This window comes from Monodelphis domestica, chromosome 3, assembly GCF_027887165.1.
Source record: "Monodelphis domestica isolate mMonDom1 chromosome 3, mMonDom1.pri, whole genome shotgun sequence".
NCBI classification, from domain to species: domain Eukaryota; kingdom Metazoa; phylum Chordata; class Mammalia; order Didelphimorphia; family Didelphidae; genus Monodelphis; species Monodelphis domestica.
Genome location: NC_077229.1, coordinates 217,161,152 through 217,188,926, shown reverse-complemented (window position 1 = coordinate 217,188,926; position 27,775 = coordinate 217,161,152). Strand labels below are relative to the sequence as shown.

The 27,775-nt window shown below is 33.4% G+C and overlaps 1 protein-coding gene across 3 annotated transcripts in view; it reads right to left on the bottom strand.

The window, feature by feature from the left end:
• The window catches only part of CDKAL1 (CDK5 regulatory subunit associated protein 1 like 1), a 704,381-nt gene extending 685,590 nt beyond the window's left edge, over positions 1–18,791 (bottom strand). The window contains exons 1-4 of one of the 3 annotated variants that reach the window (XM_007487880.3): positions 18,648–18,785; positions 18,010–18,047; positions 13,414–13,588; positions 12,256–12,368 (exon numbers count right to left, since the gene is read on the bottom strand). In XM_007487880.3, coding sequence (XP_007487942.2) covers positions 12,256–12,368; positions 13,414–13,583 — 283 coding nt within the window. In that variant the 5' untranslated portion in view covers positions 13,584–13,588; positions 18,010–18,047; positions 18,648–18,785. Of the gene's footprint in view, positions 1–12,255; positions 12,369–13,413; positions 13,589–17,054; positions 17,235–18,009; positions 18,048–18,647 lie in introns of those variants that run through there. The other 2 variants (XM_001375837.4, XM_056823496.1) reach the window with 2 other exon arrangements.
• Positions 18,792–27,775: the final 8,984 nt, after the last annotated feature.

Here is a 27,775-nt window from a genome sequence, read left to right as displayed (position 1 = left end):
TGCTATCTCTCTGTTACTGATAAATCATTTATAATAGAGCTTCTGAAAAACAACAGAAAACCTCAAACAATGTCCTTGATATATTCTCCTTTACTATCAGAGAACAAAAATTTCATTGCACTATGATGAGAAGACCTTAGAAGGGAAAAAAATATTATGAGCCTAGCCAACTTCCTACAAATATAAGCTTCCGAGTGTGGGGTCCATTTCAGAAAAATGGCAGGTGATTAGGGAGACACTCTCCAAGCAAATAAATTTCTGAAAAACAACATATCTAAAACTGATTTTTTGACATAAAGAATCAAGTTCTTTATTCTTTTGAACAATAAAAACCATTTGCTAAATGCTAATGGTCATTAGTTGACTAGCATACCTTTCACCTTTCAATGGCATTTCTTTTTAGGAACAACCTGAAGTGATTCTTTCGTTTAATTGTGATATTCTCTAATTTATCGTTTTTTAAAAATTATTAAGTCCTTGTAGGTTTTTAAAAATAAGTTAATAAGTAAGACCAATGACCCAACTCTAATTAAAAGCTCACAATATTTAAGAGTGCTATACAGTGAACATTCAAATATAGCACTTATTAAAATTATGTCTAGTGTAATATAATTTCTCCCATTATTAACACATGCATAATGAAAATGATTCTTTGATACATTTCTCTTGCTCCTTTCCAGTTCCTAACACAGGACAGAGAATGGCAAGGTATAACTTGGATCTCTAACTAAGAAGGTGATTGAAATAAAATGGCGTATAACATTACTTCTCAGCCATATAAGGTCATAACACAATTCAGAATCACAACACAAATCACTAGCATATTATTATAAGTATATGTAATAATGCAACTATAAAAAAAGAACAGAGTAAAAAACTTTATCTGTATCTTTTCATATTAATTAACAAATACAAATTCTATATTAATATTGCATGGCTCAAATGAAAAATATTGTTATAATACTTTAATCACTCAATCCATACCTTGAAAAGAAAATTAAGTCACATAAAGATAAGAGAAGACTGCATAATTAATTTTTAAGAAGCCTTCCTGACTTTCTCTATTTAATATCAGGAACCTAAGAAAAAAATATATAATTCTGAGACTTGTTCTTGCTTTTTCTTTACTTTCCACCTTATCTATAAGATTTTAACTGATTTGAAAACTTCATTATTTCACTAGATATGTAACTGAGGCAGTAACTCTCATTACAAATAGGTAGAATATTCTTTTTTATTTGTTTATTTTAAAAGCAAATTTCCACATAAGTTTTCCAGTTATATAATCCATATTGTCTCCCTCCCTTCTTCTCTCTCCCTTCCTAGAGCTGCCAAGCAATTCAAACTGCATTATACATGCATTATCACACAAAACACATTCTATATTATCAATTTTATAAGTTTTTTAAAAATTATAGTATTTTTAACTAAAAAAGAAGTTAGTCATCCATAGTATCCATTTTAGGAATTAAAAAAGCCTTCCAAATTTTTCCACTATTCCATTATCTTAAACTGTTAAGTGTTTAAAAAAATATAAAATCTTAAGTGTATCTTTCTTTAAATATACCAAAACATTTTCTATAAAATAGCTCTTAGTTATTTCAACTAGAGATAAATAAACCAGGTTTCTTTCACATGCATACAATTCAGACAAATTACATATTGGCTATTTATTACTATCATGAACAAAAACTGAGAAAACTCAGTTGTTTGAATATGTTGATATTATACTCAAGATATTCACAGTTAAACACAAGAAAACCATTTTCTTAACATCAAGAATATTTTTCTTCCTCCAAGCAAATTATATAAATTTAACAATGCTAAAACAATCCATTCACAGCTAAAGAAGCCTTTATATAGACCACAAAAAAACTTTTGTTTCCACTGTGCAAAAGTACCTCTAAAAAATATTTTTAAGTAATTAAAATAGTAGCAGCTGAATTATACAAATCCTCTTTTTTAGAAATGCCTACATAATCAATAAATGAAACAGTCATAAGAATGCCTTAGCTTTCCCAATCTCACTACTAAAAAAAGAAAGGTGAAGCTTTTGATAAAAATGTCTGAGAACTCCTTGGAACTTTCTACTTCCAATACATCAGAGGGAGCCACTGGCTAATGCTATTTTTAAAGAAAACAACTATATATCACTCCCATTGGACACAGAAAACTTTACTTCTTTGGCATTGCTAGTATCATTCATTACACTGGAGCTGTGCTTGTATGTGATCTATTCCATACATGACCAGTTAATTTTCTCATAAAACAATATAGGAAGTATGCTCTCAATATCTTCAAATATAAATGGTTTTTATAAGGTATAATTCAGTTTCACATTATCTGTTTTTCAGCAATCCTTTCCTTGAAAAACTATTTAGAGACCCTAAATATTAAATCTATATTACTTTTATCCTACCTCTGTCATTGAATAAAATTTTAGCAATGCTAAATTTGCAGGTGTGTTTTATATCTGGAAATAAGTCCCATAATGATAAACCTTGCATGTAGCATCAAAGTCTTATAAATCCTTTATTTGTGGTTACATTTTATCCACAGGATTGACTTTATTGGATTGAAAAACAACATGTTAAGCTACATGAAAGCAATTATGTTATCCTGAAATACAGGCTATCAAACTTGACACAAGGTTTTGATTTTGTTGATAATTATATGGGAATCATTCACCTGTCCTTGAAATTTTATGATTCTCTGATTTGAATTAATTCCTGAATCATCTCAAATTCAAAATCACATTAATACCCTATATCTAGTCCTAGTAACAAAATAGAAATTAATCATCATTTAAATTTTTTTTAATTAACCTTACTTTTAATGTATTTTAAGGAGAAAACCAGAACAAGGGATTCTAAGACCAACCTAAATTGGGCACCAAAAGTTAGTCAACAGTGCCATCTTTTGGTCCTTTTAAGAACTAATCAATTTTAATCAAAACGTTTACTTAGGTATCATAAATATGAACAGTATGAAACAAGAAATCCAAAGGTGGCCTTTAATGAATTATTAAACATCTTTATTGACTTAATTTGGCATTCCTTCCTCTACTACAGGATTGGAAACATAAAAATAAGCATTTTCAATACATTTAAGTACTGAGAAATATATTTCATTATTATTAAATGCCCCTTAGGCCACTTTTTAAAATTATGTGTACATACATTTATACACATGTATATGGATGTATAACTCTTAATATAGTCTATACATACATATACATATATATGAAATATAGAACTAGGATTGTAAATAATTTTAGAACTTATTTACAAATTTTAAAATTAAACTGTAAAAACTCGTTTTAAAAAAAATTAGATTGAATATATTTACAACTAAAATATTGCCTAAAGGATGGCCAAAAAAATACTTTAAAATACAACCCAGAGAATACATATATGCACACATATAATAGATTTGTATTTATCATGTATGATACTTAATGTTTCCATTATGTACCAAAGAAAACTTTATGAATACAACATTCTAAATTCACATAATCTTCTATACTATCATAGAAGATTCCATTAAATGCAAATCTGTCACTGAATTATTTTAGGAAATGCCTGTATTTTTTCATATCTTGGAGTTGAGCTTTATTCTAAATTGATATTTCTCACTATAAAGTCATTCCTAAAAATTTCTCCAGCTTCATTTTGTTACCCACATTTAGAGAGATTGTATAGTCATTAATTTTAGTGAAATGGTACTTTACCATGTAATATTCTCTCTTCAGCATTTAGGAGATGAAAACATTCATATAAAGCTCTTAAATCAGTAAGACCCACTAAGCATCACAATAAAAGCTAGCTAAGAACTGAACTGAAGAAAAGTTTAGGATAAGCCTATAGTAAAATATAAGGGAAGAACAAGAGAGAAAAGAAAGTCAGAGATGAGTCATACCTGCTGCATGAATGTAGTATCACTAATGCAATAAAACACAACTCAACAACAGAAATCAATAATCATTATGTATTAATTTGGAGGGCTTATTCAGTCTAGACCCATCAGGCCCTTGTTCTCTCTTCTTGTCTACTTCTGGTGTTAATCACATTCATTCAACAAAGAAAACAAATATTAAGCAAAAATAAAGATGTAAAAATATCAATTTTGAGATTATACAAATATATATTAGTTGTTCAGATTTAGTGAATGAGATTGAAACTAGAGGCCGCTTATCTTTTAGGGATTCAATTTATTTCAAATATTCCCTTTCCCTCATTACCAGGGATTGTTCTCCAGCAAGGGAAAGTGCTATCTTGGATTTTCTTTAGAAAACTCTCATTTCATTCCATTTTTCAAAATAACTGGAAGCCATTTTTAAAGTTCTCAGTTTTGTTTTTCTACTTTTGTCTCTAGAAAAGAAGAGACTTAAGAGGAATCATTTTTGTACCTTTTTTCTCCCAGGTAAGTTGTCCCAGCAGAAGGAGGGTTACCTCTTATAAAGGGTATTATAGAGAAGATTCTTATACTTGGAGAGGGTCAGATTACGTGAGATACTTCATTTCAGACACTGCTTATTACTACAAATAATTAAAAGCTGAATGTAATAAAAAAAAAATACTGCCCAGGATTTAGACACTGATGAGAGCTCATTTTAACAATCTTAAAATTATTACATTTTAATTAATCTCATTAAAAAGGAATTGATGCAAAAGTATATACAAAAGAGAAAGTTGTTTAAATAAATGTGTACATCTTTTTAAACAAGACTAAGTGGGGGACAGGAGCTTAGAAAGATATTTTATTGATTTCAGAGCAAGAGTATCTGAGAAAGTGAATGTTATATTATAGTAAAAATATTTATTATTAAAATTTATTATTTCATAAAATTTGATAAATTTCTTAGTTACATTTGTGATAGAAATATACTGTATATATTAGAGGCTTGTTGATGAACCCTACTTTCTATTTAATACAGTAGCTTATATTAAAAATTACCATTTCTAGGCTAAACTAAGCAGCTGCTACATAATAGTTGAGAGACGTAGAAGAGGAACACACTATCAGCAATGCAGGAGTATGGTATCTGCCTATCCAAATAGCAATACCCAACACCATTCCATCACCATGTCAAGAAATGGAGTCATATTACCATGAGCAGCAGCACATTAGTATTTCTTTTATTAAAGCATTCCTCAGCTTCACAACCCTAAACCAACTATGCCTTTAGTGAGTGCCCTCTTAAAAATACAGTCTGAGGGGATAACATCTGCACTAAACCATGCTACCTTAAAAATAGTTCATTTTATTCAAATCTCCCATCAATAATTCTTTAAAAACTAGAAAGCCAATATATCAGGAAAAAAATTAAGCATGGCCTACTTTAAAGACTATTTTAGCAAATGTTATTGGAAGTAGATTTGTAATAGACGATGTGATGTAATGTAATGCTGCCATCTGTTGATCCAAAGAATGTAGCACATTCCTGGATAGGCCAGTTGAAGGGAAAAATGGCTCATGGGCTATTTAACTATTTCAGTAAATTTACTTAAGAAAAAAAATTCAAGGAACTCCATCTTAAAAGCTACTTAAACTTTGTCATTCATTTCCAGTTAAAACTTTATTAAGCACTCACATGAAGACAAGCAGAGATATAGGTCCATCTTACCATCTGCAATGTAACATATATGCAAAGAGAACATGAGCAAATGAGCAAATAAAATATCTATCAAATAAAAAATAATTTCAAGGAGAGAAAATATTAGCCAGAAAAATCAGGAAAGCTTAGTAGGAAGCCAAGGCCTGAAGCTAGAAAATGCAATGTCATGTACCTGGTAGCAAATGATAGAAAACTGAATGGGTAGTCTATGTGAAGGGAAGATGAAATAAGAAAGTGAGGTGGGTGCTGTTTATGAAGGGTTTTAAATGCAAGGGAACTTTTGTCATTTTTCAGGAGATAATAAAGAACTACTAAAGCTTACTGAGTAGGAGGCGCAATGGTCAGATCTGTGTTTTAGGATTATTTATTTGGCAGTTGTGTTAAGGGTAGATTATAGAAACAAGTGAATGAAAATAATTAGGCCAATAAGAAGGTAATAGTACAGGAGGGGAAAAAATCCTTCAAAAATTAATATTTTTAAAGAGCTAATAACAACCACTATAAAACAGTGTACATTACCAAACCTGGCAACACTCCTGAAACTGATTTAAATTATTTCAATGTTAAAAGAAACTTGAGCATTAATGAAATTTTGGGGATTTCAAAGGGGCAAATCAATAAATAAAATTCAAACATGTTAGTGCTAAGTCAACTTGATATTCAACATCATAAAAATGAATGGGAAAGATTGATTTATCAATGGTCTTACAAGTATATAAAGAGCGACTATGGAAAAAAATCAATTTCTTATTTTATATCTTCATTAGGGAAACAGGAGAAAAAAAGTGACTCAAGCGTATCAGAAGAGATGATGTATAAAAATTTCATGATCATAAAGGCTAATACTGGAATTATCAATTTACTAAATGATCATTATATTCTGAATACCATGCTAGGTGCTGAGCACTAAGGGATGTCATTAAAACCAACATGATTTAGTACTTAGAAGTCAAACTACATTATTTCTTAATCTCTTTAGAAATTTATAATACTAATCTCTATATGCAGATTAGTTTCAAGTAATAATGGCCACATCTGTTTGGGGTGCTTTTTAAATTTTACTGTTTATTTGTACATTTTACAATTAGATATGCAACATACAGTTCAGTGCAAAATAAATAACAATAATCCATAGCAATTTGTTGCTTTAAAAAACATGTAGTTTCATGCTTCATAGAATGATCAAAACAAGAAAAGATTCTAGGGTTTATAAAATGGAAAAAAATTTAAAAATCAAGGAAAATGCAGCCTAACATTAGATACATAATCTGAATTTAGTTAAGGAGATCAAGATCCATCATATTTTTATTAAATTGATGAAACATCTAAAATAGTCTTTAAAAGTATAACATCAGAATTAAGTTCACAAATACTTAAAGGCAACACACAAAAAATTCAGTATGTAGAACATATTTGTAAATGTGAGTTTAAATTTTTCAGAAGAGCCATTGTTAGGAGTTATGTCCTTCTATCTTCTCCAGCTGCTAACCCAGTGTTCTGAACTTAGTAAATGCTTTACGGATGCTTACTTGAATTCAGACCTCTTCTTAAATAAGTCATTCTCAAGAGGTTTTAAGAAAAAACTTAATTATAGAATAGGTTTATCTAAGTAAGTCTCACCCATAGTAAATGATGTAATGATTACTACTAAGATTATTTGTTTTTTAAAAAACAAAAATTGTCATAACTCCTTCATTTTTGGTTGGCATAACTGGTGGATATAAAAATGTAAGCACACAGATACATCTACAATCCACTGTCAAGTCTTTTAGACAATCAATATCAGATGATGGTTTTTTGGCAAGCTATGTGCACAGAACCTCTGACAACACAACTTTCAGAATGTGAAAATGTATTTTTAGATCTCTATTGCAGTCAATTATAACATCTATTTTTCCAACATATTCCTTGCTACAGAGCCATGTGTGTATTTAGACAACAAACGACTAATTACATTCTCATGATGAACTTATTTGTAACTTTTTATTTGCATTGAAGAAACTAAAAGTTTATTTTAATGCAGTCTACATTTTAAAAGCACATTTAATAAGTATAATTGTGGCTCATCCTCTATAACTTTTAAGCAACCTGCATTTTACTTTACTTTCCACCATTCCCAATCTACTTTCCTCAACAACAGCGAAAGATGGTCTGTAGAGCAGATCTTCTTTACTCAATTCCTCTAAGAAACCACAAAGGGAGTTTTCCTTGCTCAGGCTAGCCATTCCAGTATTCCAAGTGTACGATTCCCATCTCATTCATCTGTAACACAAGGTCTGGTGAAAAAGAGACTGTCTAATTCATGTATTTATTGTTTCCCCCCCAATCCCATAATATATACCTGAATATATATTCTTTGGAAGCATAAATTCCTGAAATTCGAATATAGGCTTAACATTCTCATTTAAACCATTCATTCTTTCATAATCTCTCTCTCTACACCCCATCCCACATAGATAATTATCCTAGCAGCAAAATTCTTACTTTGAAATATATATTGTCTTCCTATAGAAATAGTTATTGGGAATAATATGGAATTTCTTTTTATTGGGGAGGGGGCAACATCTATAAAACTAAAAGGATGAATCCAGAATACGTTTCCTTCTCGAACTTTTCATATGAAATTAAAATTAAAAAGTTAACAGAAAAATGTCATTTGTTATCTGTATCTCGATGAAGTGTTATAACACTTCACTTATATATCCCACAGGTAAAATGGATGAAGACTTTCACCAACAAACCTTTGGGTGGAAGAAGGTGGATGAGAAGGACTATCAGGAATACAAGGAAATACTTAATTTTCTCTTGGGTCAACAATTATCAGTTTTCTAGCATGTGGGATAAAGAAAGTGACTACAATCATAAGCCAAAAACATATGTCTCATTCTTTCCAGGCAACTTATTTGTATTCATGTTAAATGTCCTCTGGGAAAAACATAATTCAATTCACCTGATTCAGTTAATACCTCTAATGTATGAAAGAATTTATTTTTATTTATACAACTCTATTGGCTTGGAATCAAATGAGATAAACTTATGTAAAGTGCTTTGTAAACCCTAAACCAACAAATTTTAAAAGTTGTTATTCACTATAATTGTAGTTAGGCAAGGTTGTGTCTTAAAACAATTTTGAACTAGATAGCCAGGACTTAATCATATCTTTGGACTAATGTTCAAGCCTCAAAACTCAGATTGGTATTCATCTTCACTATAATGCAGCATTTTAGTGGAATAAAGAGTTAGAAAAGACCTGGGTTTGATTCCTGCCTTTAACACTTAACTTGTTATATAACAAGAAATAAATCCATTTTCTCATCTGTACATGGGGCTAAAAGTACCTAAAATACATCTAACTCACAGAGTCAGAGTGAGAATAAGACAATAAATGTAAAGGGCTTTGAAGAGCTTGAAACTACATGTCAACTATTCCAAATAAGGAATGGTTTCCTCAGCTTTGGGATAAGCTATAAAAGGCAAACAAATATGAGGTGGGAAAATGTGGCATTCAATACACTTAAATTACAATAATCTTTTTATATACAGCTGCCTGAAATATATGTATGTGCACAGACACAACAATCTAGCACATGAGACAGAGACAAGAAAAGGAACACCTATATTAATTGAAATATTCAATCTATTTATACCTATGAACAACTATAGGTCTCACATAACAAGGTGGGTGAAGAGACAAAATTGCTAGAGGCAGTAGAAAAGTAGATGGTAGGAACAAACCTGCAAATTGTATTCCTCCCTTCCTTCACATCCACTAAAACTTCAGAGGGAATTATAGACTAAGAAGGTCATATACCACTATATATTTCTAGGTCTGGGTTCAAAACTGTGAGATAGGGAGAATAGCTACAGAAATTACATTTTTACTATATGATACAGAAATGCCCACCCCAGCACCAAAGGTTGGAAAGACAAAGAAACAATGAGGTATAAAAAAGATGGATTTCATTATGGCACGATCACCTAGTAAAACATCTCAAAAAAAATCTCAATAAATGTCAAAATGGTGAAAGAATATGAAAGCAAATTAGCTAAGATTATACCAATAATACTCATTAATATCATTTAATATGTATAGTAGATTGTCTCACATTACCCATAACTAGAATACAAAGAAATATGTACATACAAGCATACATATATATATATAACCATTCTTAACCTACCATTTCCAAAGGCAAAGTTTAGTCTACAAAATAAAAGACTCATGGGCATCACAACACACAACAGAACAACAGAAGAACAAGAAGAGAACTATGACTTCAAATCCTAGTTTCTTTAACAATACACACAGAAAATACATGCATGCACTCTCTTTAACTATATAATTTATTTGTAAACAAAACTATCATACCATAAATAAATGATTGTGAATGTATCTAAGAATGAGAGCCTTAAATGGCCATTTAATGAAACTTAAATCTTTCCCTCCCAATCAAAAAGATGGCACTATAGTTATGTTTATGATGTATAACTGTAAAATAAGACTTTAAATAAATATACAAGGAAATCTATATCCAAATAAAAGCTCCTTCAGTCATTTTAGGAGACCACATACTCATTCTAAGGACATTGCCATTGGCCAAAACATATGAAAGTCTTCTCCTTTGGAACCGCCTCAGTCAGATTACAAGCCAAAGAAGAAAAATGGTCTAATTGCTTTGTAGTCACACCTCATCTATGACTAGAAATCAGTTACCTGACTTGATTATAAAACAACCTTGGCTTCAAATGAATTTCTGCTATTTTTAAAAATTAACTGTACCCCCAAAGGACAAATACTGAAGAAAATTAAAGGACCACATCAAAGCTACCATTCCAAAAGCAGTTTCAAATGTATTTTAAGGGATGAGAAACAGAATGACTCTAAGTATAGCTTTCTGAGGTAACTACTTTGAAGGAGGAATAACTCAAGAGACCTATCTATGTAAACATTCATCATTGTCCCAATTTTTAAAATGGCATGTTCCCTCAAAGACTGCATATTGTGAAAAATGAACTGAATTTAATTAAAGTAACAAAAGATAAACTGTTTCCTGAAAGTAAACTAAGAGCCACTACCAGCATTAACAATTTACATGAAACCTTTAGATATTCTGCTAAAGGGATACTATTTTCCTAACTACTTAGATCTGAGAGTTTAACATGTTAGAAGAAACAATTTAATACTTTATCTACCAGACCCTTCCCATTTAACCACTACTCTCCCTTAAAAGTAATAAGAATTTCTCCAATACTATTAAATATAGTAGCTTGTTCTGTAGTTTCAAGATAGCAAATCTATACATCATTATGTGTTAAAAAAATGCAGTATGTATATTTGCATATTAAATAGTACATCAAAAGCATTTAAATAATTGGAATGACTGAATATTAAGATATAGTACATGCCTTACCAAGTAAAGTCAAGTTTCAATTCCCACACTAATAACGGGAACCCTCTATTATGGATAACCCTAAACTATTCATATTTAGTTTATGAATGCATTATGATTTCCATTCAGGAATTTAACTTCCTAATTCTGTTTAATTAAGATATTCTCTGTGCAGTGGGGCAGCCAGGAAAAAAAGAGAAGGTTGAATGAAAGAGAGAAGTTAGCCTGAAATTAAAAATTGACCATGGATAATTCACAATATAAACAATCAAATGCAAACAATATTTTTTCCCTTTTTCTTTTCTCAAAAGAGTGCAAATCACACAATCAAGAATTAAACTTAGGTGTGAATCACAGGTACTTAATAATATATAATGTGTAATAAGGCCTCATGAGGATGGCCATTTTCTAGCAAACAACAAAATTAGGACTAAATATATAAGACTGATTAGAAGATTATAAATACAGATTAGCTTCAAAATTAGTCCAACATTTCTAAACTCTTTTTTTTTTTTAAACCCTTACCTTCTGTCTTGGAATCAATACTGTGTATTGGCTCCAAGGCAGAAGAGTGGTAAGGGCTAGGCAATGGGGGTCAAGTGACTTGCCCAGGGTCACACAGCTGGGAAGTGTCTGAGGCCAGATTTGAACCTAGGACCTCCCGTCTCTAGGCCTGGCTCTCAATCCACTGAGCCACCCAGTTGCCCCCATTTCTAAACTCTTAAGGAAAAAAATTCAAAAGGTCCTTTTCTACTAAAGCTGAAAGACCATACAAGTTGGATTTGTAAATGAACAGTTATGAAAACATGAAGATAATTATAATCTAAGCTTGTTGAATCAAATTAGAAAATAGAGACAAATAAGCACACCATAAATTCAACTAAGATGAATGCTGAAAGCTTTTGCTTTTTTAAACTTATTGGTCAAAAAAATTTAAAATATTTTTTGCTAACTAAGAAATGCTAGCACAAATCTTGATATTAAACTAGATATGAGGAAACTTTTAGTCAGTGAAAAGCCAGTTGGTTGCTTCTTAAAAGATATAATCTATGAAAACATGTTCTTTTGCCCCCTTAGACCAGCCGATATCTGAATCTGACCAAGACATTCCAGAACAAAGAATAAAAGTACTCGTTTTTTCCAATCGCAATTTAAAATCACTAAGTTAGAAGATCTTTTGCCCCTACATCTAGAACACAGCTAACAATGACAAGCATTCAAAAAATTTAAGAGTACTGACTGCTTTACCTGTAATTTTATATCCATAAGCAGCTAGTTGACCAGCCATATACTCTCCATCTGAATTATTGTGAGAACAACCCCATGTCCGTATCCAAATTTTCTGAATACCAGGAATAGTGCTATGGAATAATTAGAATGTAAAGTTATCAGGTGAAATAACTTCAAACCAAAATCCAGGAGACACTTCAAGTTAACCAAAATTGCATCTGCCCAAATATTTCCCACTTACATATCTACAAATTCAGATCACATTCTTCAACTATAATCATAAATACTAAACTCTCTGCAAATAAAGATAAAGATCAGGCTTCTAAAAAGATTTTCACTTAAAATGCCCTCTCCTTTTTCCTTTCTGGTTTAAAATTTTTTATTACCATTAGCCAAGTATTACAATAAAGGTCCAAAAAGGACACATACAAATACTAGTAAAAGACAAAATTATTTTAGCTGCCATATTAAAGAAGAAAATCAAATAAATGCATCTGACATATTAGTGATTTCTAGAATATCAGCAATAGACTATATTATGACTTATTAATAATAAGTTACATAAGCAGTAGAGCTAAAAAAGAAAAATCCAACCAACATAACTAAGGTTTCACATTAATAAACTGCCTCCTTATATAAACAAAAGATTCTGAAAATGTAGCTTTCATGCAGAACATTTATTCCCAAATTTAGGTGGCAGTAGTCTCAAGTTAGACATTAAACACCACTTTTCAAAATGATGTGGGTAATTTTTAAAATCACTAAAATTCATGTAAATATAAAATACACAAATTAACACCAAGATGGAGAAAATTTTAAACAAATATATATTCATTTGACTTAAATGCAATGACTTCTTAAAAATAGGCAACCCTGACAATACAAATATATTAACCTAAATAATTCTAGAAAGAAATTAAAACATGGAAAATCACATATTTACTAAGCTGTTTCTTCTATTTTTCAGTGTAATTATCTAAAATTAACTGAAAAAAAACTTTAAAAGACACCAATTATTTGACAATGTCATTAAAAAGTAACCTGCTTTTTCCCAGTCTCATAAAATTTAAATTCAAACCAGAAATGGTCACATTATTAATATGGTATTATTAATGCACATTAGCTATATTTTCCATTTTTCACAAAGAACTGAATAATTTTTAGTACAACACTAACCTATCACTTGGTGGATCATCTTCCTCTTGCAAACATTTTTGAGTATTACGTATTCGCACCTTTGGAACAATATTTTTTCTTGAAAAATATCTATCCTGAGGCTTTGAATCTTCTCTTGACACAATATCTTCTATGTCTGCAAGAGGTGAATCACAAGATGCAGCAGGCATCTTCCCTAGAAGATAAAAAGATTATACAAATATAATTCAGATGCAGTTGACATTTTCCTCATAACAAAAGAGTATATAAAACTATAATTTACAGATATATTTAAATTTCCTTTCATAATACATCAAACTACCTTATGATCCCAGGAAGGTCATTTAATCTTTTAGTGCTTCCAGCCAGATATCAAACCTGCAGGCCATAACACTCTGAGTATGGCCTGAATCATATTAAAATGTACCTGGGAAACATTTAACCAAATAAATAAAATTAAAATATGTAGATATTACAATAAAAACATAATCAAAAGATGGACCAGGATGATCCTTATATAAGGCTTGTTTCTGTTTGAGGGAGACAACAACAAATAATTGTATACAAACAAGATATATACAAAACAAATGGAGAGAAATGACATAGGGAAAGCATTAAGAATTAACAGGGATCTGGAAAGACTTCCTGTAGAAAGAGGAATTTTAGCTGAGATTTGAAGGAAGCCAGGAGACCAGAATGAAGAAGAAAACATTCATAGTGGAGAGACAGCCAGAAAAAATATCCAGAGCCAAGAGATATAGTTTCAAGAATTAAGCATTAGATTATGAGGTTCTTTAGGATCTGGGGCTGTCTTTTGCCTTTTTGTATCCCTAGAGCTTAGAAGAGCTGGGCACTTCATAAAATATTAACTCATTGATTGCTGTGGATTTCCAATTATATGGAAGGGAATAAGGTTTAAACTGGAAAAGTAGGGGGGAATCAGGTTAAGAAGTGTTTTGAATGCCAAAAAGGATTTTATATTTGGAAAGGATAGGAAGTCACTGGAGTTTCTTGAGTAATAAAGAGAGAAGGGAGGCTGACATGCTCAAATTTGTGTTTTAGGAAAATCACTTTGAGGATCTTCCCCAGAGTGGTAGCAATGTTATTGAAAAGGGGGCATAAATAAGAAATGTTCTAAAGTTAAACTGACAGGCCCTGGCTACTGATTGAATGGGGAAGGGGAAATGAGGGTGGGAGAAGAATGAAAGAGTAAGGAGTCAAGGATGACACCCTAGGTTGCAAGCCCAGGTGGTTAAGATGGTGGTGCCCTCAACAGCAGTAAGAAGTTGAGAAAAGGGGAGGGTTTTGGGGGAAAAGATAGGGAATTTGGTTTTGGATATGTTGAGAGTTTAAGATGCCTACGAGATATCTATTTTGAGATGTTTAATAGATAGTTGGAGATGCAACTCAGGAGGTCAATACAAAGTTTAGCCCTGAAGAAGTCAGCATAGAGATAATAATTTAGTCCACTGGAGCTCATGAGAGACCTACACAGTTAGTAATCAATACTAAAATAAATATTTAATGACAATCTCCCTCTGATAATTCTTTGGGCCTAGTTTTAGAGACATTTTGCTCCTCTAGTTATGTTCACACAGATCTATCAATTCTTCCTAATTCTCATTTTTTGGATATCTCTCTCTTCTAAGTGACCCCTATCTCCATCCTATGCTTACTGCTGGTATGTTCTTTACCCTTATCCTTCTTTATCTGCTTCCCATTTGGTTTTAATATTTATAATCATTACCTACAACTAGTGGCTTATATTCCCCATGAACTTGATGTCTTTCTGTTCTATCCTAATGACTAATGATGCTTAAAATATATCATGTCCAAATTTTGCCCTTCAAGCTTTCTTTCCCTCTAAATTTACATTCCATCCAAGGAAAAGATGAGAATTAACAGAGCACAGTGATAGCCAATGTTCATGTGATCTTGTTACTCACCATCACCCTGACCTCATAATATCTTTTTTGATCACTTTCAATCACCTTTAATAGCAAAGTGATTTCTTCTATTACAATACACTGGTTCACTTCCTACTGCTCTGATAAAACATTTCTTCTTTACTGGTTCTTAACCTTAGTTGAAAGGAACCTTAAGAAGCCATGGGATCACAGAGTTAGAGATGGAGAGACCTTCAGAGATGTCAAATCTACTCAGATCAAAACGTAACTGGAAAATGTATAACAAAACAAAAATACAATATAACTTAGATAATGTTAATTTGGTTTTTTTTAATCAATACATGTATAAGTTTGACAGCACTGATGTAGTTCAACCCTCTCATTTTACAAATGACAAAGCAAAAACTACAAAATATGCATTCAAGTTTCCCCCTAGAAAGAGAAGGGCAGGAAATGCACCTCTGGTCACAGGTTCTGACAGCATTAATTTGTTATATTCCCTGACCATTCTCTGTCCAAATAACTTGCCCAAGGCCACAAAGGCAGAAACTGGAAAAGCAAGATCCTGAAACCAAGTCCTCTAACTCCAAATCCAGTCATCACCAACTGGAAAAAGCAGAGACAGCTTTCCTGAGGGAAGAGAATTAGAGCTGTATTTTAAAGGATGGCTGGAAATTCTACAAGTGACAGAAAGGCAGAAGTGGAGAAAAGAGAATGCTTTCAAAAAATACACTACAACTTGGGTCTTAGTTTTCCAGTCTAGAAAGTGAATGATTTCAATTAGATTCATCAAGTTCCCTTATAGATTTATGGTAATGATGATCCATACATGTTTATGTCAACAGAATACAATCTAGTTCATGTGAAAGGTAGTAGAATGAGATGAAGTGCAGAGGTCCCTGAATGCAGACCAAAGAATATGAGCCTTATTCCATCTATAATAAGGAGTCATTAAAAGTTTCTAAGCAGAAGAATTACAGACCAGTACATATGAAAGATTAGTCTGGTGGCACTTTGAAAGGGGAGAGGAGAGAAGGGGAGGAAGAAGAATGGGGAAAAAAGTTACAAAAGAATTCATCAATTTATAAATATCTCATAATATGTTAAAAGTCTGGCTCAAGGTACTAAAAACAGGAATGGAAGGGACATATGAATGATACGCATCGACAAAACTTTGTAACTGAATAAATAGTGACTAGAAAATGAAAGGTCACCAAACAAAATACTTAAAGTCATAAGAGACAATGTTTGGAGAGACGATTTGGATTAGAATATACAGAATTTTAGATGACAGATTATGAAAGTGCAGAAATTCAATTGGCACCTGGAAATATATCTAGGTCAAGTGATATCTAGATAGCTCAGCGGATCAAGCACTGACCCAAGAGTCAGGAAGATCCAAGTATAAATGTGGTCTCAGACATTTATGAGCTATATTACCCAAGGGGAAGCCTTTTAACCTGTTTCCCCTCAGTATTCTCATCTGTAAAATAGAGATAATAGTACCTAACCTCACCAGGTTGTTGTAAGGATCAAATGAGATAATAAATGTAAAGCACTTAACATAGGTCCCAGCACATGGTAAGTACTATATTTTCATTATTACTATAATAATGGGAATGAAGTCAAAATTATAGTCAGAATGAAATCAAATGATCTGCTGGTCAACATAGTAATGATAATGCATACCAAGGGAATGTATAATATCTCAAAGAGGAACCAAGGATTCCATTCACTGAACTTTTAGGAGGATACCTGTTCTTCAATCATAAAATATATGCCTTTGCCCCTTCATTGTTTATGTCTCAGTGCTGTTGACAGACACTTCAAACCCCACAGGACAGCAATAGTTGCAGTAGCAGAACACAAAACAGGAGAGTGTAGCTTGTAGAAGATCAAAAATTAAATAGTCCTTGCCCTCAATAAGCTGACACTCTGTCAGGGGAGATTACATATGAAATGAGTAAACAAAATAAAAGCACACTGAAAATCTTAAAGCACTATGTAATTTCTAGCTATCACTGGCTATTATTATCATCACAAACTAAAATAAAGGAGGTGAATGCCAGGTCTAGAGACAAATCTTCTGACTGCAAGCTCTAAACATTATAAAACCAAAATATTGCTTGCTCCCAAATTTACACTCTGTATATGTTAAAACACTGTATGTAAGTCTTCTGACTAGAAGATAAGTGCTTTCCCATCCTTACTAAAGTATTATACAACTACTAGCTATCATGAGATTTTTTTACAAAACAATACAATTCTTCTGACTGCAAACCCTGAACATTATTAAAGCAGAATGTGCTTGCTCCCCTTGGAAGACAAGCATTTTGCAAACCTTAAAAGCACTACATAATCCTAATTACCAATAATTATTATTACTACAAAACAATATCTGAGTATTAATGCCAACTCTTCTGATTGAAAGCCCTGAACACATAAACCATAATGCTGCTTGCTCTTATTGAAAGGGCTTGGGAGTTGGGGTTAAGTGACTTGGCCCAGGTCACAAAGCTAGGAGATGTCTGAGGCCCTTTCTCCCAAATACAGACATGGATCTCTAACCACTGAGTTACCTATCTGTCACCCCTGAACACATTATTAAACCAGAATTTTCTTTTCTCCCATTGGTAAACAAATTGGGGGGAAGGCATATCTGCAAATGGCCAAATTCTAATATGCAATATTTAACAATAACAAAAATTACCTTAAAATTCTGGAATTTGTCTCACTTCCTCTTGATCACTACGTTGAACAAAGAAGACCAAAAAATAATAATAATAATAACTTAATATAGATAAAGCTAATACTTTTTTTTACAAACCTTTAAACTAATTAGAGAAAAAGTAGTATTGTTCTGCAGAGAAAATAAACATGGTTCTTTATTTTTAGGGGTTGACAATCCACCGTTGATTGGGGGGTGGAGGGGGTCACAAACCGGTTGCTTCTTCGAGATGATTTTTTAAATTTTGGTTTCTATTTTTTAATGACACCCCAAAACTATTGGCCATCTGTCCTATCGTCCATGGTTGCATCTCAACAGCTGTATTCATACTGCAACTCCAAATTTGGGCAACGGGATAGGTCTTGCAAGCTTGAAAAAGAGTCCCTGTGCCCAAGGCCGGGACTCGTGCCACTTTCTCTGTGTTCCCACCCCGAATCTTGCCGCACGCCGCAATGTGGAAGCAAAAAGGAAAAGGAAACGTGCGCGCGATCTCGGGGAAAAGACCAGTCACGGCTTCAGAGGGAAAGAGGCTCCTGCCACTTGAAAGCTCAATTCTCACTCTCCCTCGCCCCGGCCCTCCCGTCTCTCCCCTCTCCAAGTGCTAACTAAAAAAAACTTACAACGTGAATGAAGCTGGGGATGTGGGGATGAAGGAGAAAGAAAACCGAGGTCTAGAATTCGGTGGCCGCGAAGACTTCAGATGGAGCTCGCCATGACACTTGGGTCCCCGCCCCGTTTTTCCACGCACGCGCCAGGACGGTGGCCCGGAGAGGTCAACTCCCATCACCTGAGAAAGCACGAACTCTTTCGATGATTGGTCTGTATTTAAAGTAGGGGAGGTGCAAAAGGGAGACCGCTTGGCGGTCATGCCTACTACTGCGCACGCGCGGCCTCGCACCCTGCGTGGGATTTGAATACTTTGGGAGTTTTGCGTTCTATTGGGAAGGACCGGAAGTGCTGGCAGAATAGATAAAACTGGACGGTGACCGAGTTTCATTCGAAGGGCTATGCCTGAATCAATCCCCTGTGTTACGATTGATTCCGTCCGCAGGCAAATAATTTGTTTTACTTCCCCCTTCATCTTAAATCATTTGTTTCTCTTTCCTGAAATAATAACATTTGTATAGTGCTTTAGGTTTTGCAACGTTCATTTGGTACATCCATCCCCTCCTGCTTTTATTCCTCTTAACTATCCACCCAAAATTATCGTGAGGATCAAGTGAAATTATGTATTATTTGACCTACTTCCTCCCCCAACTTTGCTCCCAAATGTCAAGTATCAGTATCCAAATCCTACCTCACCCATTCGTCAAGCTATGAGCTCTAATCGCTCCCCTGCCAAGGCAAAACACGAGGGCCAATAGTGCCCTGCTCAGCATCAAAATTCCCTAGAAGTCCTTTTCTCTCGTTTTACCAACAAAGAAACAGACCTAAAGCATCCAGTGAATTTCCCAGGGACATAAGAATGGGAGAGCTGAGATCTGAATTAATATTCAGCCACTTAAAATCCAGTGTAATTTCTGCAAGACCATTCTAGCTCTACTTGACTCATTCATTTGGCAGTTAAATGAGCTTGGGGGTAGTGATTACAAGACTGAATGAGTAGAAAAGAAGTTGTTTTGTTTTTCATTTTTGTCTGAATGTTAGCTATTACTATCATCTTGTGTCCTCTCTTGAATTGTGATATATTCATTTATTACAATATATTCATACTATGTTGTTTATTCTTCCTTTTGAAGAGAACCAATAGCATTAGAAAGTGATATCTAGACGCATCATGGATTATACTTAAATGACACAAAGTGGCACAAACTTGTCAGCCTCCCTCTTTCTACTGGAGTCCTCAAAGTCCAGTAGCAAGACAAAAGTCAGGACATATTCACAGTATAACGTAACTTACAGAAGCACGTATAAGGTCCTTGTCAAACAAATTCCATACACATATTAATATCTCCCCCAAGTCCCTAATTTTAAAAAAGCATCCCAAGGTCGATAATCATATTATTATGCTTGGTTCTAATCCCATGACATGTAACACACTATCTTCTATAATATATACTCAAGAGGTTTAAAAATATTATTGTATTTGAACATTAAAAGGTAAAAAGTCTAGAATCAAAACACTCATTATTAGCTATAAGCAGGTAGGGAAATGCTCAAAAAAATAAAATGGGAATGGATATACTGTAAAATCTAGTCGCTTTCTAAAATAAGAGATAAAGAGATCGAGATATTTGTATAATATATAAATTAATATGTTTAATATATATAATATGACATGTCCATATAGTTGCTGTATATATGTTTATATGTATATGCACATGTAAATGATTTTGTTCTTTATTTACTTCCCTATGGCCACAAACACCTCCTTGTGGGTAAGTACTGTCTCTTCCCTCTTTTTGTGTCCCCAACACAATAGCTGGTACCTACTAGGAGTTTAATAAATGCTGGTTGATTATCACCTAAAACCTATATTGAGGCAATATAAAAATTCTTTTTTGTTAAAAGAGGCAATATAGTAGAGTAGAAAAAGCACTGGATTAGGAACCAGGAGACTAGGGATTTAGTCTTAAATCAAGAGAGCACCCACAATTTATTTGTAAATAGCTGTGATGAAAAAAGAAAAGATTAAACTTGAAGACAAAATATGGGGGGGAAGGCTAGTCGGGTTAAGTGACTTAACCCTGTGCAAATCATTTAGATTCTCTTGGATTTTATTTATAAATAAATGGTCTCTGAACTCTGCCTAAGGATTTAAGATGGATTCATCAGGCAAAAATCAGATGTTTTTAGATGAAGTCTAAGAAATAAGCAAAATTAGCTAATAAGAAAAATTTAAATAGATACAATGCTTTGTAATCTATGAGTGTTTTCCTCATAACAACCTAATAAACCAGATGATTCAGAAACTATTCCCATTTTACAAATGCTTCCATTAAAGGCCCAATGCTTTATCATGGCTGGGAGACAACTCTGGGCTCTTGAAAACTATGAAATCTGAATACAAGCTTTGACAAGTCCTACCATCATAGAAAGGTTTTGGGTGTAAACCCAGACATTTTGTGTAAAGACTACCTAACTATATTCAGAAAGCTGATCGCTGGATGATTAGTTGTTTTTTGCAAAGCAGCTTTTTAATTATTTATTGAGATTCATCTTTTGAATTCACAGATCTTTGATCTATGGAATATTTTACAGAGAAGGAAACAAGTTTATAGATGTTGGTGAAAGAATGTAACCATAAGTGTCTTAATTCAACATGATTTCTACTATACCACACTGTTTCTTGAGATACCATGATGCCACATTTAAATTATTAATAAACTACTCCGCTTGTGAACAATATACAGCTAGTTGTAGAGGGGCAGTGGAAGGTGAATTAATTTGGGGAAAAATTAAAATGAGTGTACCTGAAAAGTTTTATTTGCCACATTAAGGTAAAAAATTGGTAAAAATATAAAGGATAAGAAATAGATCAAAGACTAGGAAAAAATAGAATGAACGAAGAATATGTTTGACTTGTAAAGTTAAGGCTGAAGTCTGAAGTCTTTCAATTTGAGATAGGTTCCTATGTTGTTACTTGAAATAGAAAGTAAATTGTTCAAAATGTAAAGTAGTAATAAATCTTAATGGATCTTATTTAAAGCAATTTTAATTGTTATCTGCCATGAAACTTGATATTGGGTTTAATTATATTTAGATTATATATTAGTTGTCAAAAGAGAGAAAAAACACATGGATGAAAAGTACAGCTAACCTGAAGGTTTGTCATGACACATAGTAGTGGTAGTCTCTCGGTGACCGAGAATGACAATTGTCTTTGTGCATTATCATCTATTGATGTACCCTCATGTGGCTTTGGAGTCCAAAGGCCGAGGCGCAGAGTTTGTGACACATGGGGCATGGGATGCCAGTTGTTGCGGGAGGTGCGGTTGTGGCCAGGTGTCGGCGTTTACGCGCAGCCGCAAGAGGTCGACATCCTTCATCTTCAAAAGTGGTGGCGGCATCATTAATGTGGGTTCAGCAGCTGCTTCTGTCAGAGGCAGCGAGTTCTAGTTGCTTTGGTCTAATGCCAGCCCACTTCAAGTTTGACTTTAGACACATAATAAGACATAAATAATACAAAGAGAGAGGAGAAACAATAACTAAATTTTTTAAAAAGGTGTACAAGTAGAAAACCTTTAATATATTTTTTCTGTAGAAATAGTGGTTGGTTGTTCTTTGTTTTAAAGAGAATCGATGTCTTGAATGTGAATTGGATTTAAATGAGGTAGAGTTGCACAAAGTTAGCTTCATCTCTTCCAGAGTCATCCAAGTCCAGAGACAAGATAAAAGTCAAGACAACTGGCAAAGGCTAGGGTTGGGGTGGATGGCCCTGATGTCTTCCATGTTGAATAAACTCTAAGCACTCCACAATGCCTACTTCAGCTACCTTCATGGCGATTGGAACAAATTGTTCTCATCTACCCCCTTCAGCCAGGGGAAGTTTTTAATATGCATGGAGTAAATATCCCCCTAACTCACTAATAGTTTTGAGGTCTGTTGGCTACCCTCAATCTGCTTTATCCCATCTGTTGAGATGGTTTACAGGAGTATGACACTGCCCATGCATGTTATAACAGGTGAGAGTTGGGTGACAAATGGACCATAAAGGTTGATGAAGAGCCCCCAAAATGGCTTGGCAACCTCTCACCCCAGAGATGCTAATCCTCCCATACATTCCTTCTGTAGAAATAATAGACATTGTGTATATGCAATAGTGAAGAGAAGCCTGAAAAGCAATATAGACAACAAAACTTGACAAACTAATTAATTATGAGGCTAAAGGGAAATAAGCAAATGGAGAAATCAAAATATTTTGATTAAGTGGTGTCTTTAACATGAATGTCTATCCCTTTACTTGGAAATGTAGGAGACATAAAAGAAGTATTTTTTAAATGCCCTCAAGTCTAGTTAGGAACATATCACCTATGAAAAATTCTCTGTCATAAGACAGCATAAGGACAAAGTCTTCATTTTTTGATACATATAGTAAAGGTAATGGTAGTTCAGAAAACTTCTGTGGAAATCAACAGTCATTAGGGACGTTTCAATGGAGATAATACTTCCTTATCTTTAATAATGGAAGGATTTATATAGGTAGAGAAGGACAGGGAAGATTTGGGAGTAAATGAATAGTATGAAGAAAGATGCATGCTTAAGAACAGCAAGGTTAACCTGATGTGAACTTTAAAATCGATGTTAGGAAATGGAATCACAGACTCTTAGAGTTGTTCCAGACCAACACATCATCTGACAGTGCCTAACTGAAGCATCAATCCCCTCTATAACATCCTTGACAAGTTGTTATTCACTCTCCACTCAAACATGATTTAAATTTTGGGCCTAGCAGAATGCTGGTATCATTCATAGAAACAAGTAAATCAGGAAATAAAATCTGTTTTTGGAAGAAAAGTAATAATTATGTCTGGCTTTTTACATGTTAAATTTAAGGGAATGGAATGAAAGAATATCAAGTAAATCCTTGAAGATGCAGGACTGACACATAGAAAGATGTTATAGCCCGACATACAGTTTGAGAGTCATCTCCACAGCAGTTATGGATAAAGATATAAAAATGGATGAAATCTCTGAGAGAAAAGAATAAGAAAGGCAATAGGACACGATGACAAAAGTGCTACCCAAGGAGAAAGGAGAGATGGATTTAAGGACTGCCTTTCACAAATTCCCTGTGTGACCCTGGGCTTTAGCTTTTTCAACTGAAATGACAACAGCAAGCGAATTTGGGATTGAAATAAAAAACAAAACATTAAAATTGTGTTTATATATAATTGAGGGGAAAATAAAATGTCAAGTTTTCAAATCATTCTGAACTTAAATATACCCCCCAAAAGCATTTCCATACACACCACAGAAGAAAAAAGATAATCCTTTATGAAACTGTAAATCTTCATTTTGTACTACTTGCTTAACAAAAAGGAAATAAATTCCATACATTACTTTAAAACTTGCAATAACAAGAGTAATAATTATGATAATATCTATATATCAATCTAAGACTTTCAAAGTGCATTTATATATATAATCTAATTTGATAGTGATCATAATAGAAATAGAAATATCAGTACCTGAAGTACTTATAGCATATGGTTGTTAAAATCAAAATGAAATAATGTACTTAAAAGTCCTTCATAAACATTACAGTGTTATATAAATTTGGAGCTGTTATTATTATTAATTGCAAAAGTTCCAAAGATTTACCTGAACTGGGAGAAACAACCACATTTATGGAGACATAAGAAAGAATTGAATCTAGAGAAAGAGTTGTCAGTGACACAGGAGAGCAAGAAGTCAACTCAGAAGCCAAGATCAAGATTTCTGGACATAACATTTTAGGCAGGGCACTGAAAAATTGAAGTGCATCCAAAGGATGGCAACCAGGATGGTGAGCACCTTAAAACCAAATGAATCAGTTGAAGTATCTAAGAGTATTTTAGGCTAGAAAAGTGATGATATAGCTGGTTTAAAGGTCTATCACATGGAAAAAGAAGTAGATGGTTCATTTAGCTCTAGAGAACAGAACTAGGAGCTAGAGATAGAAATGATAGAGAGAATCATTTAGATTTAATATAAGGACACACACCCAAGCCTTATAACTATTTTGTGCATACTTATAAAAAGTATATGTTGTTTCCCCCAGCTAGTTTGTAAGATCTGTAAAGACAGGAACAGCCTCATTTATATTTCTATCCCTTACACCTATACTCTTTACACAGTAGATGCTTAATGAGTGTAAACCTTAAAATTTCACAGACTTATGAATGTTAAAAATTTTACTCCACATTGAGGAATCCTCCAATTCCCTACTTGGAATAATTCCCTACCAGATAGTGAGAACTCTACTTGAATGTGAAAACTCCTTGCTATGGGAGGATCTCTACCCCATCCCTACTTGGGACTGCTTTAGGGGAGAAAACTCCTTGCTATGGGAGGACCTCTATTCCACCCCTACTTAAGAATGCTTTAGGGCAGAAAACTCCTTGCTAAACAATGAAAGTACTTGAAAACCATACTTATAAAGGAAAGGAGTTCTTTGAGCCATGAATTGATACAATGGGATGCTAAGTGCCTATAAAGGTGGGGCAACTTGTAAACTACTTAGACCTAAAAGGTGAAAACTTACTCAGAGGTTTTCTCTTAATGAAATTAGTTGACACAGCAGCATTTTTTTCTGACTTACTAAAGAGATTAATCTACTCAGCTGTGAATTCAAAATGTGCTGTCTTTTGGAAAACATCTACAGTGATTGGTAGATGGAAGAACTTAGGGGAGATGACATAGGAGATTTTGCCCTTAAAAATGAGAGCTCAGAGAAGAGCTGGAACTCATTCTGAAACATTCAGATTGAAGAGGACTCATTTTGAGGAAAACTGATTCTGAAACATTCAGATGGAGGAGGGAGCTGGTGAAAGCAGCTGAGATGATGCTGGCCTGGTGTCACTAGAATCCTTGCTTAGGCAGACCTTGTGGTGAGTGTTAAAAGACTGACTTACTGATCTCTCTCTCTCTTAAGACTCAGGTCTAGGCCATGTTGGCTTAAGGCCCTTCATACTTACTTCCTTTTTCTCTCTTTCTCTCTTTTTTTTAATTCCACATTTGTATTAATTAAAATCTCTATAAAACCCAGTTGACTTGGGTATTTGAATAATTGGGAATATTTCCCTGGCGACCACCTTATATTTGATTTAAAAACCAAGACACTGTAGTGAAACATTTTCTGCAGTCAAATTTACTCACCCTCTCTTATATCTATCACAATTTATATCTTCCACTATTTTAATCACTACAGTTTAAGACCTCAACCATTTTAAATCTAACATGAGTACTTATTGATTGACCAATTGATTAACCCATCTATATTTTCCTGAGCTCATTTTTCTTCCCATTTGTTCTTGAATATTCCCAAAAATATTTTATGATCAATGACTAAGAGGAAACAAATGCTTGAAACATAGCCAAAGGACTTAACTAAACTCTCTGGACTTTCCTAAACTTTCTTATAGCCTAGTTCCTGGATCTTTCTATCCTCTATTGGTGCCCCAATTTCATTAATTTGCTCCATTCAATTCTTAAGTATTTCTCTTTCCCCCATTATTCTTCCACATATAACAATGACCTGGTTCTGACATTTATTCCCTATTTCATTTCTACTGCCTATTGACATATATCCTGACCCCTAGAGTGAGTCGTTTAGAAATTATTTTCAGGGAAAAATAAAGTTCCTGTTTAGAAATCTTCTCCAGCTCTTCTGTAGTCTCAGAAGAGGATAGCATCTTCTATTCCACAATACACCCCTACCAATTTTGGATTCCCTCCTAGCTGCTTTGAAAAAAAGGTAATTTCTCTGAAGTACCTCCTCACATCTATCAGATTGGCTAATATGACAGAAAAATAAAATGATAAATGTTGGAGGGGATATGGAGAAATTGGGATACTTATGCACTATTGGTGAAGTTATGAATTGATCCAGCTATTCTGGAAAGGAATTTGGAACTATGCCCAAAGATGTGTAAAATTGTGTAAATTTCTCTTCTGGGTCTATATCCCAAAGAGATCCAAAAAAAGAGAAAGGACCTATTTGTACAAAAATATAATGTTTTTTTTTGTGGTAGCAAAAAAATGGAAACTCAAGGGATATTCATCAATTGAGAAATGATTGAACAAGTTGTGGTATATGATTGCAATGGAATATTATTGTGCTATAAGAAATGACAAGCAGGATGATTTCAGAAGAACCTGAAAAGACCTACATGATGCAAAGTCAAGTAGAACCAGGAGAAAATCATACATAGTAACAGCAATATTGTATGATGAACAATTTTTTATTATAAAAACATTTTATTTAACCAATTACATGTAATAACAAAATTCCACATAAATGTTCCAAAGTTATATGATCCAAATTATTTCCCTCCCTCTCTCCCTCCTCTACCCTCTCCCAGAACTGACAAGCAATTTGATCTGGGTTATACATATGTTATCGTGCAAAATATATTTCCATATTTTTCATTTTCATAAGAGAATAATCATTTAAAACCCAAACCCCAAAATAAAAACTCAAACTAAAGTGGAAAATCATATGATCTGATCTGCATTCTGCTTCCAACAGTTCTTTCTCTAGCATTCTTTGTCATAAGCCCTTCAGAATTTTCCTGGGTCATTGTATTGCTGAGAGTAGCTAAGACCATCACAGTTGATCATTCCACAATATTGCTGTTAATATGTACAATGTTTTCCTGGTTCTGCATATTTCACTCTGCATCAGTTCATGTAGGTTTTTCCAGCTCTTTCTTAAGTCATCCTGTTTATCTGATGAACAATTATTGATGACTTAGCCCTTCTTAGCAATGCAGTGATCCAAGACAGTCCCCAAAGACTCATGATGAAAAATGTCATCTGCCTGCAGAGAAAGAACTGATGGAGTCTGAATAAAGAACAAAACACACTATATTTCACTTTCTTCATTTTTCGTTTGAGTTCTCTTCCACAAAACAACAAATATGGGCAAGTGTTTTGCACATTGGCATATGCCAATTGCACATAAGGCATTATTGCACATATAAATTTTTTATTAGAGTGCTTGATATCTCAGGGAGGGAGAAAAAAGAAGTTATGGGAAGAGTTTAACTCAATTTTTTTGAAAATGAAGGTTTAAAATTGTTTTTACATGTAACAGGGGAAACAA